Source organism: Hypanus sabinus, chromosome 12 (assembly GCF_030144855.1).
Source record: "Hypanus sabinus isolate sHypSab1 chromosome 12, sHypSab1.hap1, whole genome shotgun sequence".
Classification (NCBI taxonomy): Eukaryota; Metazoa; Chordata; class Chondrichthyes; order Myliobatiformes; family Dasyatidae; genus Hypanus; species Hypanus sabinus.
This window is the reverse complement of record NC_082717.1, coordinates 59,620,464-59,636,134: the sequence shown is the minus strand read 5'-3', so window position 1 is coordinate 59,636,134 and position 15,671 is coordinate 59,620,464. Positions and strand designations below refer to the sequence as shown.

Genomic DNA, 15,671 nt, shown 5'->3' with positions numbered 1-15,671 from the left:
ACTGATAATGGGTTCATATGGAGGTCATTACCAAACACTCTACTGATTCTACAGAAGACATACAGCAGATTCTTATACTTAATGAACATTACGAGGCAATAATATAAGACTGTGTATAAGATTACAAACAAGAATTGCAGCATTTGTTTGACTGGATCTGTGCTTTTTCCCATTTCTCCATTTCATCTGCTGTGGTTACATAGTGTCGTACTTTTCACCATTGATTCACAATATCATTCAAGGCTAGATGCTCAGCCTGTCACAGGCCTGTTGTATTAAAACTTCCATCTCTTCCTGTGCAATCTTAGTGAATCCTTGTATTCTAGATGCTTTTATTGGCACATTAGAGGATATTATTTATTAAGTGTTTGTTTAACATTTAGTGTGATTTCTAATATAAATTAAGGGCTTCCTTAATTGGATTCTGAATAAAGTTATGTGTACCCTACTTGTCAGATTCCTTGAAATAATTTGATATGATAATATTTAGTTTCCTTGCATTACCAACTATTATTTTATGTTGTCTAGTCGATTGCAACAGTGATTGCAAGAATGCTATTTCATTTGCATTATTCTGGCATATTTGATACTGACTTGATAATATCTTCATTAAGTAAAATAACTTATGTCATTTCAACTATGTAAAAAATTAATAATCAGTGGAAAGTTTTGTTAAAAATGCAATGAGTATGGAGTACTACATTATTTTTAAATGAGGATTTTAATATTGATTAAATTGCTCCCATACTTAATACGGTTTGAGCAGCCACACATCTTCAGAGGTAGGAAACAATCATGTATCTGGTTCACTTATGTGATGTAACTATGAGATATGCTTACTATGATAATCGCTCCCGTTATACAAATCTGAAAATGACGGGAGGAATACACAAACCCTCTGTAAACTTATCTCATTTTGAAAATAAGGGAATCCTTGCAATCAGAATTGTGTGCTGATAGACACTGTTTATCCTCAGCAGGTGAAGACAGGGAAAGGCGTAAACTTAATGGACTGCAGATAGTGAGAACTATCGCTTGAAAGAAAGCAATCAGGGACTAGTCAGCTTGCACATGCCTTTGTATGGGAAAAGACAAAATATGTTAATCATCCCTTTTATTTAAAATCACTTTACTAAACAGTCTGAAATTCTTTGCCAAACTGGGGAAAAACAAGCTGGAAATCTGAAATTAAACTAGAAAGTATAAGGTAAGACAGCATTTGTGGCAAAAGAAAGGGACTTAACAGATCAGTGCAACACAGGAGCAGACTCTTCAGTCCACAGTGATGTGCCAAGCCAAATAATTTTACAACATCTGCAGAATATCTTGTTTATAAATTAGTAATCTAATGCCCAACAAAACTAATCCCCTCTGCCTACACAATGTTTATATTCTTCCATTTCTCTTCATATTCATGTACCTATCTAAACGTCTCTTAGAAGTCTCTAATGTATCTGCCTATACCACCACCCAGGCAGCACATTCAAGGCACCCAGTACTCTCTGTGTAAAAAAACACTTGCCCCTCTCACCTTAAATGCATTCCCTCTGGTATTAGACATTTCAACCCTATGAACAAAGGTATAGAAAAATATTGCACAGAAAAATGCCCCTCAGCCCATCTAATCTGCGCCAAACCATTTAAACTGCCTAGTCCCATCACTTTATACCTGGACTATACTCTCCCACCCCTGCCATTCATCTGCTTATCCAAACTTCTTTTAAATGTAGAGATCAAACTTGCATGCACCACTGGCACTAGCAGCTCATTCCTCACTCTTAATGACCCTCTGATTGAAGAAGTTACCCTTTGGCACTGATCTCCACATCCTCCACATCCTACTCCTTGGTAAATACTGATGTAAAGTGCTCATTTAGGACTCACCCACATCCTGTTCACCCAAGCAAATGTTTCCCCCTGTATCCTCGAGTGGTTCTACCTTCTCCCTAGTTATCCTGATGCTCCTAATGTATATACAGAATGCCTTGGGATTTTCTTTAATCTAATTTGCCAAGGACTTTTTATACCCCTCTAGTTTTCCCTAATTTCCTTCTTGAGTTCTTTTCTGGCTTCTTTATAATCCTCAAAAGCTCTGTTTGATTGTAGCTTCCTAAAATGTACATCATTTTCCATTTTCTTTTTCACTAAATTCATCACTTCCCTTGACATTCAAGGTTCTCTCACCTTGCCATCCTTTTCCCTCTACTATACACTCAAAGCTTGTATTTTCACATGCTTACTGTTCCCTTGATTTGTCTTTCAAGTTCCAGTTTAATTACTGTTTTGCTTCACGCTTTTACGTAATGTTGCAGCTTGAAATCCCTCTGGAAGAACAAAGAATTTAGAGGATCTAATGGAAGTATGATGGCGCCGGTATCTGGCAACTTTGCGCGTGCTCTCCCAAGCAAACTGCCCTCCACACTATCCTGTATCTGAGAAACCCTTCTAAACCTCCAATCTGCTACATCTAGCAAGATCAACAACACCCTGGCGAAGCTACTGACCCAGCTGGAGATCACCGACGCGCCAGAATTGCTTCTTCAACTCCAGACCGCACCTGGACCTGATCAGCAAGGCCTGGTCCAAGGCCCACCATGTTCCCAGAGACGCGGACCATTCCAACCAGCACCTCTCTGGAGTAGACGACCACACAGAAATGACGTCGGAGATCTCAAGGTACCCCAGATGCTTCACTGGAGCGACCACGGAAGTGAGGCCTCCGCAACTGTGACTCAACTCACGGACTTGTTTCAGCTGGCAGCCCGGCCCTCCAGGATTGTGTCAGCTTCGGGGCCTGGCCCATTGACAGCCCAGGCCCCTGGCAGCTGGAAGTGGCAGCTGAGCCTCCCCCATCACTCAGCCCAACCCGGAGCGCCCGACAACGTGACCCGCTGATCAAACGGCTGCCAACAACACACTCCATCGATGGAAACCTGGAAAGATGTACTATTTACTGAAGAAGCGTGGGTTCTGGGCTGCTGGTCAGATTGAAGCTGAGGGGCTTTAGGGTCCCTCTGTCCACCATCCTACTAGCTAATGTGCAAGCCATAGGGAACAAGGTGGATGGTCTTAAAGGGAGACTCATCTACTGCAGGGAGATGCAGAACTGCTGTGTATTCTGTTTCACAGAGACCTGGCTCTCCCCTGCCACCCCCGACTGTGCCATCCGACTGGAGAGATTTTCGATCCATCGGATGGACCAATGGCGTCTTCAGGCAAGATTGGGGAGGTGGTGTCTGCCTACTGATCAACACTGCGTGGTGCTCGGACACAGTGGCACTGACAAGCTCTTGCAGCCCGGACTTGGAACACCTGTTGGTGAAGTGTCGTCCCTATTATCTGCCATGGGAATTCACCTCGGTCATACTGACAGCGGTCTATATTCCCCCCCCCCCAGGCGGACATGGAGTGTGCTGTGAATACACTGTATACCAACATCAGTGAAATTGAGACCAGGTATCTGGAGGCTTTGCTCATTACAGCCGGGGACTTTTAACCAGGCCAACCTCAGAAAGGCGCTGCCAAAGTTATACCAACATGTCTCCTGCTCCACTAGAGGCCCAAATATACTTGACCACTGCTACACGGTAGTCAAGGATGCCTACCGTTCCGTCCCACAACCTCACTTCGGAAAATCGAACCATCGGTACTCCTTCTCCCGGCTTACAATCAGAAACTGAAGCGTGAGGTCACGGTGTCAAAAGTGGTGTTGCGTTGGACAGAGGAAACGGATGAAGTCCACCGTGACTGCTTTGAATCGGTTAGTATTCAAGGACTCAGCAGCTAACCTCGATGAGTATGCCTCAGCTATCTCGGACTTTATCTGGAAATGCACAGAGGACTGTGTGTCTCGCAAGACGATCCGGGTATTCCCTAACCAGAGAGTTCCAGTCCCTTTTGAAGGCTAGAGCTGTGGCTTTTTGATCCAGGGATACCAGTCGCTACATGGAATCTAGACGTGAACTCCGGAAAACCATGAAGGGTGCCAAGAGGCAATATCAAGCCAAGTTGGAAGCCCAGGCTAACCAGAGTGATGCCAATAGATTTTGGCAGGGTCTAAATGAGATCACTGGGCACAAAGAAAAGGCTGGGAATATCAATAACTGTAGCGCTTCTCTTCCTGGGGAATTTAACATATTCTGCGCAAGATTCAAACAGGAACGTCCTGCCCCCATTGGATGAACCAGACCTGGTGACATCGAGATTCATCGTCACCGAGGAGGACGTTAAAAGGGCCTTCCTGAAGATAAATCCAAGGAAGGCGACGGGTCCAGATGGCGTCCTGGGACGGGTTTCTGGGCCTGTGCAAGCGAGCCAGCTGGAGTGTTTGCTGACATCTTCAACTGCTCCCTGCTTCAGTCTATGATCCCCTCATGTTTTAAGAAGGCAATGATAATCCTGGTGTCAAAGAAGAGTAAGGTGGCATGCCTGAATGACTATTGACCTTTGGCTCTGACATCAGTTTCTATGAGGTACTTCGAGCGATTGGTTTTGGCACACATCAGCCGTAACCTATCGGTCAACCTCGACGCTTTGTAATTTGCCTTTCAGAGCAACAGGTCAACGGCAGATGCCATCTCTAGCACTACATTCCTCCTTGGAACACCTGGAGAATAAAGACGCATATGTAAGGCTCCTTTTCATTGACTACAGCTCTGCCTTTAATACCATCATTCCAAATAAACTGATTCCTAAGCTCCAGAACCTGGGTCTTAGCACTCAGATCTGCAGCTGGATCTTCAACTTCCTCACAGACAGGACCCAAGCTGTAAAAATAGGGGCCAAGCTCTCCTCTACAATCACTCTGAGCACCGGTGCCACACAAGGCTGTGTACTCAGCCCCCTGCTGTACTCACTATACACCCATGATTGCGTAGCCAAGTTTCATTGAACTCAACATATAATTAAGTTTGCCGATGACACCACAATTGTAGGCCATATCTTGAGTAATGATGAGTCTAAGTACAGAGAGGAAGTTAAGAACCTGGTGGCATGGTGCAAAGACAATAACCTATTCCTCGATGTCAGCAAGACGAAGGGATTGGTTGTTGACTTCAGAAGGAGTCGCGGACCGCACGACCCCATCTACATCAGTGGTGCGCATGTGGAACAAGTCAAAAGCTTTAAGTTCCTCGGGGTGAATATCACAAATGACCTGACTTGGTCTAACCAAGCAGAGTCCACTGCCAAGATGGCCCACCAGCACCTTTACTTCCTGAGAAAGTTGAAGAAGTTTGGCCTGTCCCCTAAAACCTTCACTAATTTTTATCGATGCACAGTAGAAAGCATTCTTCTAGGGTTCATCACAACCTGATATGGAAGTTGTCCTGTCCAAGACCAGTAAAAGCTGCAGAAGATTGTGAACACAGCCCAGCACATCACACAAACCAATCTTCCATCCTTGGACTCACTTTACACCGCACACTGTTGGAGCAGTGCTGCCAGGATAATCAAGCACAAGATCCACCCAGCCAACACACTTTTTGTCCCTCTTCCCTCCAGGTGAAAGTTCAGGCGCTTGAAGATTCGTACGGCCAGATTTGGGAACAGCTTCCTTCCATCTATGATAAGACTGCTGAACTGATCCTGACCAGGATCTGGGCTGTACCTTCCAAATATCCAGACCTGTCTCTTGGTTTATTTTTTTGCACTACCTTACTTTCCCATTTCTATTGTTTATTTATGATTTAAATTGTTATTATATTTACTATTGATTTGTACTCCACGCTCTAGTATCAATTGTTTGGCGACAATAAAGTAGTAAAGTATCTTAGACCTGAAACATGAACTCTGCTTCTTAATCCACAGATGTTGTCTGTCCTGCTGAGTGCTTTTGTTTCTATGATATGCTGTTAATCACAAATTTTATCAGAGCACTGGTACAATACGAAGTAAAATCAAAGAGATAGAAGTACCTAATTTAGAAATAAAAAGTAAATGCAGTTTGTTAATGTATATTTATGTAATAGATGAATAGAGGTCTTTTTACTAAAATAACAAAAATATTGTGCCTTTTTTTTGAAAAACAGTCAAGTGGACTATCGAGCAAAACTCTGGGCGTGCAATTTTTGTTTCCAGAGGAACCAGGTAAGTGCTGATCAAATTGTGTATATTGCAATATGCAAGCTATTAAAAAAATTAGCGTTGATGAGAACTTTGGTTCTATTTACATTTGTGCATTCTTGTTTATTTAATGTTCTGCACCTACAATATGTGCAATGTAGTCATGGTTTAGAGACCACATACCACAGCCCATTTTGGGGGAGAAAAATCAGTTAAAAAGGTGTAGACAATATGTTTTAATCACTGACAAGCAGAAAGAACACTACAAATTTTGGGGGACTGGTGCTTGTATTTGCCATTGTTTGCTAACCTCAGTAGTGATCCAGGTAGAGTGGGGACAGCCAGTGATGAATTATCAGCATACATGCTAAAAATATTTTTACGTATTTCTGCACTTCACAAAAAGTTTCTTGTTTGTACTCAGCAGTAAACATTTATTGAACTTACCTAACTACTACGCATGCTTGCCCTGCTGAATGTTTTATCTTTTTTTCCCCTTTTTTATATGCTCAGAGCTTGTATTTTCACATGCTGAATGTTCCCTCCATTTGTCTTTGCTTTTATAACATAAGCCTTCACTTTTGTTTTCCCTTGTACTCATCTGTTGGCTCTCTCCTCACAAGGGTCTTCTGCAAACTAACAGGATCAGATTATCATAGAATCATTGAAGTGTATAGTAGAGAACAGGCCTTTTTAGCCCACCTCATCCATATGATGTCATTCTATGCTAATCCATGTTTATTTCAGTAGGACCATATCTCTCTATGCCTCTCCTATCCAAATTCCAGTCCAAACACCTTTTAAATGCTTCTGTCTCTACCCTTCCTGTAGCAACTTGTTCCTGCTATCATCACTCTGTGTGTAAAAACTTATCCATCATTATCTCCTTTAAAAATTCTCTCCTTAAACCTGTACTCTCTAGTTCTAGATTCCCATGCCCTAGGAATAAAGGTTCTGACTTTATCTTTTCTGTGCCTCGAGAATATTATAAACCTCTATAAGGTCGCCTCTCAGTCTTCTACATCCCAGTGAGAATAACAAATCTATTGCAACTCCTTGTAACTGGAGCCTTCCATTCCAGCAAAAACACCTTATGAATCTCTGCTGCATCTTTCCTGTAGTGTGGTAACTAGAAGTGTATACAATATTCAAAGTCCAGTTGAACAACTGCGACATGACTTCCCAACTCTTGTATTCAATGATTAGCACCCCAAGGTATCTCTAGGACATGGGAATCTAGAATTAAAGAATACAGGTTTAAGGTGAGAAATTTAAAGGAGATAATAATAATAATAATAGGTAAGATTAGTGATATCAGGAACAAGTTGCTACAGGAAGGGGTAGAGACAGATACAATTAAAGCACTTAAAAGGCATTTGGACTGGTATTTGAATAGGAAATGTATAGAGAGACATGGGAAGATAAGCATAATGATGCCTTTTTCACTACCCTGTCAACCTGCAGTAACTTCCAGGGAGTAATGGATTAGCACCCTGAGGTATCTCTGTGCATTAACACTCCTAAGGTCTGTGATATTTATTCTATCTAACCTACCAGAGTTTGACTTCCAAAGTGCACTCTAAAGTGGTTTAAATTCTGTCTGCCATCCAACTTTCCATCTGATCTATGGCCTGTGGTATCCTTAGACAAACTTGTCAATACGATTCCTCCAATTTTTGCATCATAGTTATAGGACACTACAGCACAGAAACAGGCTCGTTGCCCACAATCTAGTCTGTGCCAAATCATTTAAGCTGCCTAGTGCCATCTGACAGGCACATACAAGCTTTGTACTCTCAAAATTTCACTTTTAAAGGCCTCCCACTTACCAAGTACCCCTTTGCCGGAAAACAGCCTGTCCCAATCCACACCTGCCAGATCCTTTCTGATACCATCAAGCTTAGCCTGTCTCCAATTCAGAATCTCAACCTGAGGACCAGATGTATAATTTTCCATAATTACCTTGAAACTAATGGCACCATGATCATTAGATGCAAAGCATTCTCCTGACAAATGTCTGTCGCCTGCCCTGTCTCATTTTCTAATAGATCAAGTATTGAATATTTATAAATCAGACCACCTACATTCTCAACTATGTTAGCTTACTGTATATATTACAAACAACAAAAGTCTAAGCGCTGATCCCAGTAGTACACCACTTGTTCCAGATTTCCAGTCAGAAAAGCACCCATCCATCACTGCTATCATCAGGCTAATGTAAGACCCAATTTACAAACGTATCTCAGATCACTTATGCCTTAACCTGAACCAGATTACCATGCAGAACCTTGTCAAAAGCCTTATTAATGTCCATGTAAACCCCATCAACTAATCTGCCTTCATTAATTTTCTTTGTTTCCTCATTTTCATTCACATACCAGTGTTTAATCTTGTGATTAACTGCCAGTAATATTTGCTGCTTTTAAAATGAACAAGTCTTGATACTGAATAGGTATCCAATATTAAAGTGGGGTTGTTTCCCATTTTGTGTAGTCTTCAGTAAGATGAATCTGATAGAAGTTTCTCCAGTTTTTTCATCCAGTAACAAAATTTTACTCAGGTTTATTGCAGTATTCTGATTTTTATTATTTAACTATTTTGTAGTTCTCACCTTCTTACTCGGGCATTTCTGAAGTGAATCAGCCAGCTGAATTACTGCCACAGTTTTCAACTATTGAATATGTTGTTCAGGTAACACAAGGAGCATGTCTATTCATTGTACTAGTATTCTATATATTGCATTAAGTTAAAGCTTAAGAGTTATTAAAACAATTCAATCAGTTGGTTGTACCATTATGCTAAGCTATTAAGTTGAAATAAAACTTTCATTTCCCTAATTGTCCCTATAATTTTTTTGTTGGACAGCGAGGTTCACCTGCTCCTCTCATCTTCTTGTATGTGGTGGACACATGCTTGGAAGAAGATGATCTTCAAGCCCTCAAAGAATCCTTGCAGATGTCCTTGAGTCTGCTCCCTCCAAATGCACTAGTGGGTCTGATTACTTTCGGTCGAATGGTGCAGGTTCATGAATTGAACTGTGAGGGGATTTCAAAAAGCTACGTCTTCAGAGGCACGAAGGACCTGACAGCAAAACAAATCCAGGTATGTCTGCAGGTCACTAGAAATGCAACATAATATGTTGATTCTGTTATTTAAAGTCAAAAATTTTGCTAAGTCCCCCACTCTCAGCTTCAAAGTGCAAAATAAATTTATTATCAAAGTACATATATGTCACCATATATTACCCTGAGATTCATTCTCTTGTGGGCATACTCAATAAATCTATAGAATAATAAGCATAGTAGAATTAATGAAAGACCACCCAAATTGGGTGTACAAGCACTGTGCAGAAAACAATAAACTGTAAATACAAAGAGCATGAATTAATAATAATAATAGCTCTGGGCATGACAGCAAGTGAACCGCTAGTGGTGTACTGCTGAATTGGTGGGCAGGCACCAGGAAACCTGGAAAAGATGCTGTCAGCATTCAAAAGTAGCCCAGCAACATCACAGGCTGTGACTGCTGCAAGTGTTTCTCAGGGAAGCAGTCCACTTACAACTGAGACTATTCAAGCTTTTAAGAGAAGAAAAACACGCATGAAATGGTCATTAGACGTAAAGACATTCATAATGCTTGTATGTTACTGAGTAACAGAACTTGGCAACTGACATGACAGGATACAGGGACAAGCTTCATCAACAGTTACACAGTAATGTCTGTGTAAATCTTCAGAAAGCCACAATACTAAACACCACCAGAATAGTCCAAAAGTTCCTAGCAATTGACAAATGAGTGTGCTTGTCTATACCGGTACTTCAGGTTTTATCAACTTGAGGTGAAAAATAATAATAAATAAACAATAAATATCGAAAATATGAGATGGAGTCCTTGAAAGTGAGTCCCTATGTTGTGGGAACATTTTCATGATGGGCATCTCCACAACCCACACCTCCAATCTTACTCATCTCATTGATTGGAACACCTGACTCCAAATAGCTTTTGTAGAAGGCATTACCCCAGAGGTTCACATACTTTTCCCAACAAATTCATGTAATATTGGATCATTTTTCTCAGTAAATAAATGAACAAGTACAATGTTTTGTGTTATTTATTTTATTGGGTTCTCTTTATCTAGTGAAGATCTGATCACATTTTAAGTCACATTCATGCAGAAATAAAGAAAATTCTACAGGGTTCACAAACTCTCTAGCATCATTGTATCAGAAGATGTGAAACTATTAATTGTCCAGCTTCATAAATATTTCTTCTTGCTAAGGAAGAGTAATTTTTTAGTGTAATCAATTTTTTGAGATACGAGAGCTGTAATAGAAAAAAAACTCACTTTGGAGCATTATGTCTCTGACAGCAAACTACTTTTAAAATAACGTAGTTCATTTATCTTTTTTCCCCCTCTTCAACAGGATATGTTGGGCCTTGCAAATCCACCAGCAGGAGTTCAAGGAAGGGCCCCTCCACCACATGAGCACCCTGGTTTATCGAGCAGGTATTATGGTTGTAGTTTACTGTGGTTTTCAGCAAAATGTGTAAAGCCAAATTCATCTCCACATATATTTTCCTCTTTCAGGAACCATTCTATTTAGTCTTTGTTACAATTTGTAAACTGTCATGAGGAGCAGGCTATTAGGGGAAAAAATGGGAATAAAGACAGAGAAGCCAACAGGACCCATTGGTCTGCACCTGAAGGTTTAAGGGGTGTTCTATGAGGGTAGCAGTGAACCGGAGAATTGAAAATGTGATTCTGAAGGGAGACGGAAGCAAGGTAGTATAGACCAGTTAGTTTATTATCTGTTGTTTGCAAGATGTTGGAAGCTGTAACGTGAAAGAAGTAACTGCTGATTCAGAGAAGCTCAATGCAATCAAACCAAGTTAATGTGGTTTTTAATAAGAAAAATATGTTCGACAAATTTGCTGGAGTTGTTTAAGAATGTAACAAACAGCTGATCAAGGGCAACAACTACATATGTAGTGTATTTGGATTTATAGAAGGCATTTTATAAAATACTTCATAAAAGCCTGGTGATCAGAATAAGACCTTATGTTAATGGTGGAAGTGTGTTAACGTGGATTGAAAAATTGGTGATCATACAGAGTCTGAATATAAGAGAGGATGTAGCTATTGAAGTGCCCCAAAGATCAATTCATGTCCCCTCCAATTTGTTCCCACTAACCTGGTCTCACTTATCACCTGCCAGCTTGCACTCCATTCCCTCCACCACCTTATTCTGGCTTCCATCTCTTTCCTAATGAAGGGCCCCAGCCTGAAACTGTGACTGTTTCCCTTGATAAATAATACTTGACTTGCTGAGTTCTTCCACCATTTGGTGTGTGTTGTTCTAGATTTCCAACATTTGCTGAATCTCTTGTGTTTATGAATTCATGTCCCTCAGTTGATTACTTTCTATATTAGTGACTCAGAAGAGGGCCAGATTGTATGGTGTCCAGGTCTCCTGGTGATATAAAGTAGCTGGGAGGACATTCTGCACTGAGTTGGTTGGCATCCATCTGTCTGGAAGGACAATTGGTGATGGTCATCATCATCAGAAGGCATGGAGATCCTGAGATGCCCAGCTGTCAAGCTCCCACTTTTGGCCTCACTAGTGTAGTCCAAAGGAAAACATATGAAGCAATACGTTTGGCACCAGCTTGGCTGCAGGAGCTGCCAGAAGGATGTTCAATGACTTCCAACCACCTTAGGATCTCCATTCTGGATTTGCTGTCTGAGTTTACTCCTGTAGCCTTCGTCTCTCCTGAGGCTGCCCACAAGGCAGGGTTTCTATTTACCCAGAGCTGGGGATCTGGTTCACAAGCACCAGGACATGGACCTGAGTGCTACTCCTCAGTAATTCAGCCTGAGTCCAAAAGGAGTTCAGTTTCCATGTGTCACCAGTGAGGAGGCACTACATGCTGTTGTAGAGGCTATGTACTGGCAAGGAGAGACTTATACATTCAGCTCTCCTTTTTGCAAGACGCTAGCCAGTGATGGAAGCTGAAAATGAGAGTGACAAGCACTACCCACTACACCACCGCACTAGACGCATCATAACAACCATTTTGACACTGTGTGTGTACTATTCAACAGAATCAAGATAGTTTGAGCAAGTGTGTTAAATATTGGCAGGCAAATAGAGATTAAAATAAGAAAGGTAAGGGCATGCACATCGGTAAGAGACATCAAAGAGCAGATTTATGGAGAGTGCTAGTAAATGGAGCACAGAGTGGATAAGTGGATCTATAATGGATTACAACATTAGCTGGGCAGCTGCAGCAGATAGTTATAAAAGCAAGTAGCATATTGCTGTTTATTGTAAGAAGTTTGATTTTAGTGAGACTATGTAATAGATACAGATTTGGTCCTATTTATGAGAGAATACGTTAGCATTGAAGGCAATCTAGAACAACCCTCTTGCTGAGTTAACAGGGTTGTTCTTGTCATGAACACCTAAAGAAATTGAATCTGTACTCTGGAGTTTGAAAGTCTGAGGGGTGATATTATTGAAGCATAATGATCCTAAGGGCATGACAGGGTGGGTATTTTGATGCTTCCTTTACTGGGATTGATCAGAATAGAGGGGCCACAGTTGCAGCATAAGGGTCATTTAAATATCAGGTGCGTAGAAGTTTCTTCAAACAGTGTGTGGGTGGTACAGCTCCTGAAATACCTGTCTGGGATGGTTGCGGCAACTAGATAGCAGGGGTATATAAAAATGAGGTAATTATATTTTTGGAATATCAGGGAATTGAGGGCTTTGTGGAACTAGTACGGAGCATGGTTGAGACCTGGGGCAGATCAGCCACAATTGTATTGCGTGGCAGGACAGGCTTGGGTGGCCTCCTCTTTCTTGCTCTTATTTTCTTGTGAAGGTTATGAAGGTTAGACAATTACACAATTCTTTGCTAGAATTTAAATAGTAAACAGTTAATTTGTGTTCATTCCTTGTTGAGAAATCTTTTTTCAGTCTGATATTTTGGAACTGCGTGCCATCTAATACTGAATTTAGCACTACAGTTTCTTTCTTCATAGTCTCAAACAATCTGGTAAAGATTTCCTAAGTAGCTCCATTTACCTCTGAGTAGATTTTATTCGAAAGTACATCACACTTATTCTAGGATGCAGTATTCTCTTTGTCATCTTGCACGCTTATTTAATGAAACATTTTCCTGAGTTTCTGCCTTCCTTTCTTCATTTTCAGTATCAATTTGAGTCTGGTTAAGGTAGATAAATAGATCAAAAACTTAATTGTATTTATAAAAAAGATGTCTTAGAAATCAAATTCCTATCTTTTTTTAAGATCAGTTGATCTCTGATGAAAGATTGTAAGGATATATCTGAGTTAAATTCTTATCTACCGATTTCCACATTATTTAAAAAGTTGAAAGCGTTGCTGTTATTTCTTTCACTGATATAAAGATATTCCAGTTTACACAATAAGATGATGTGCTGTTTCTCTTTTAAGATTCTTGCAGCCTGTTCATAAAATTGATATGAATTTGACTGATCTACTTGGAGAACTTCAGAGGGATCCCTGGCCTGTACCTCAGGGCAAAAGACCTTTGCGTTCAACTGGTGTGGCTCTTTCCATAGCTGTTGGTTTACTTCAGGTATTAAACTGAACTTCCAGGGCTTTGTGACCTCTTTGGGTATATTGAACATTTAGAAGCTTCTTGTATCTTATTGCCTGATACCCTGTCAGGATTTTACATAAAGTTATGGTGGATTATTTTTTTAATAGTCTCATAAGCAGGTACTTGTCAGGAGATGTGATGGTGTTTGGAATAATCAGATTATCTGCTTTTTGGGAGGGAATGCAGCATACAGCAGTAGCTTCCATAGAGACTTCCTCAGCTTTTGGAGAATAGGAATGTTGGCCATTTTTAACTGTGCGTGCCATGATCCCCGTTGTTAAAGTCTCTTCTATCCTATGCCATACTTCAACCTTTTCCAGGACCTCTGCTTTCAATTGGAAGTGTGTACGACAGAAATCTTGATGATGAATGTTTAGCTAGTAATTGACAAGATCTAACCAGTACTGTTCAGTCTTTAATTATAATCTAGTGGGTATTTTGCAGAATTCAGAAAATATTGAAATCATTTTATGTGCAGAAATTGTTTTATTTTTTCAAAACTATTTCTTAGACATTGCAGTCCTCATGGTTGCTTCAACTTATTTTATGAATTGAAAAATTGAAGCTGTATATCTTTTGTCTTTGAGAATAAGCAATTTTATTTTTGATTTTCCTTCTGGGTAAAATAAATTACTAATATTTGAATTCTTGGCCACAGGGTAGTTTTCCAAATACTGGAGCTAGAATAATGTTGTTTACTGGAGGACCACCAACCCAGGGACCAGGCATGGTGGTGGGTGATGAACTGAAAACTCCCATTCGTTCCTGGCATGATATAGAGAAGGACAATGCACGATTCCTGAAGAAAGCAACCAAGGTTGGTCACCTTTTATAGGCTGTATATTTGGCATTGAAATGAGTATATTAAAGACCAAATATTATTATCTGTGTAGTTTCAGATGTGAAATACCTGGGATTTGGATGAGCAAACGTTCCCTAAGAGTCTTCCATACAGTGCGAGAGTCTATTCATTTTAAATGACACCTTTCCTCTTTTATGTGGTTGTTTAAATAAACAGATTAAGACGTGCACAACAAAACTAAATTTGTAAGTGATGTAAAGTTAAAAAATTATTGCACAAATTCATTTTCCTAGCTCAGTTCATTCCAGCCTTATTCCTTTAGAACCGTTCAGTTTTATACATCTGTCATTTATTTGCTTGGCTGATTGTGCACAGATAATTAATTTAAAGCCACAGTCTTAGCTGTACTATGTTGTTTGGAAGCAGAGAAATGTGGGAAGTTTAGTTAACAAAAAAAAACACTTTCTAGGATTATTAGGTAATAATACCTCTGTATAACACATTAGGATCCATTGTGCCTGTGCCAGCTACTAATTAGTCACATATGCATTGCCCTGAAATTTTTTCCTTTATATAGTAATCCAATTACTTTATAAAGCTTAAAATTCCATAAAAGATATAGTCTGTACTTGAGTAATCTGCCAAATCCATAGACAGGATCTGAACCAATGTCGCCAGGCCAACATTCCTAGCATTGAAGCTCAAATCACACTCACTGCCGTCCTGCAGGCAGGCTATATTATCTGCTTACCCCACACCATACTGTCAAAACATTCTCTTCTCCAAGCTCCATCACTCTTAAGAGGAGATATTCCAAGTTTGGTCTCAAAGTCTAGTCAGAAAATGTGTAACATCCTCCCAACTCATGGGAATTCCTGCCATTACATGAGCTTTCACTTTGAAGAAGTGATGTGTATAACTACTTCATTCCTAAATCCTGCAGGTTTGGAAAAGTTGAGCTCACAGTGTGTAGGTTCATGGTAAACTAATAACTAAGTACTTATTCTAGACAGATAGTAAAGGAAATAGATTAAGGTGAGAAGGGATAGGGGTCCTGAGGGGCAAATCTTTCACACGGAGAGTGGTGAAAATGTGGAACTAATTACCAGAGAAAGTTGCAGAGACAGATAAAATTATAGTATTTGAAAGACATTTAGAG

At 40.2% G+C, this 15,671-nt stretch overlaps 1 protein-coding gene across 2 annotated transcripts in view; it reads left to right on the top strand.

The window, feature by feature from the left end:
- Positions 1-15,671, top strand: part of LOC132402922 (protein transport protein Sec23B) — a 71,372-nt gene that overhangs the window by 16,473 nt on the left and 39,228 nt on the right. For both annotated transcript variants that reach the window (XM_059986035.1, XM_059986036.1), the window contains exons 3-8: positions 6,030-6,087; positions 8,668-8,754; positions 8,929-9,165; positions 10,488-10,570; positions 13,542-13,686; positions 14,369-14,527. In XM_059986035.1, coding sequence (XP_059842018.1) covers positions 6,030-6,087; positions 8,668-8,754; positions 8,929-9,165; positions 10,488-10,570; positions 13,542-13,686; positions 14,369-14,527 — 769 coding nt within the window. The remainder of the gene's footprint in view (positions 1-6,029; positions 6,088-8,667; positions 8,755-8,928; positions 9,166-10,487; positions 10,571-13,541; positions 13,687-14,368; positions 14,528-15,671) is intronic.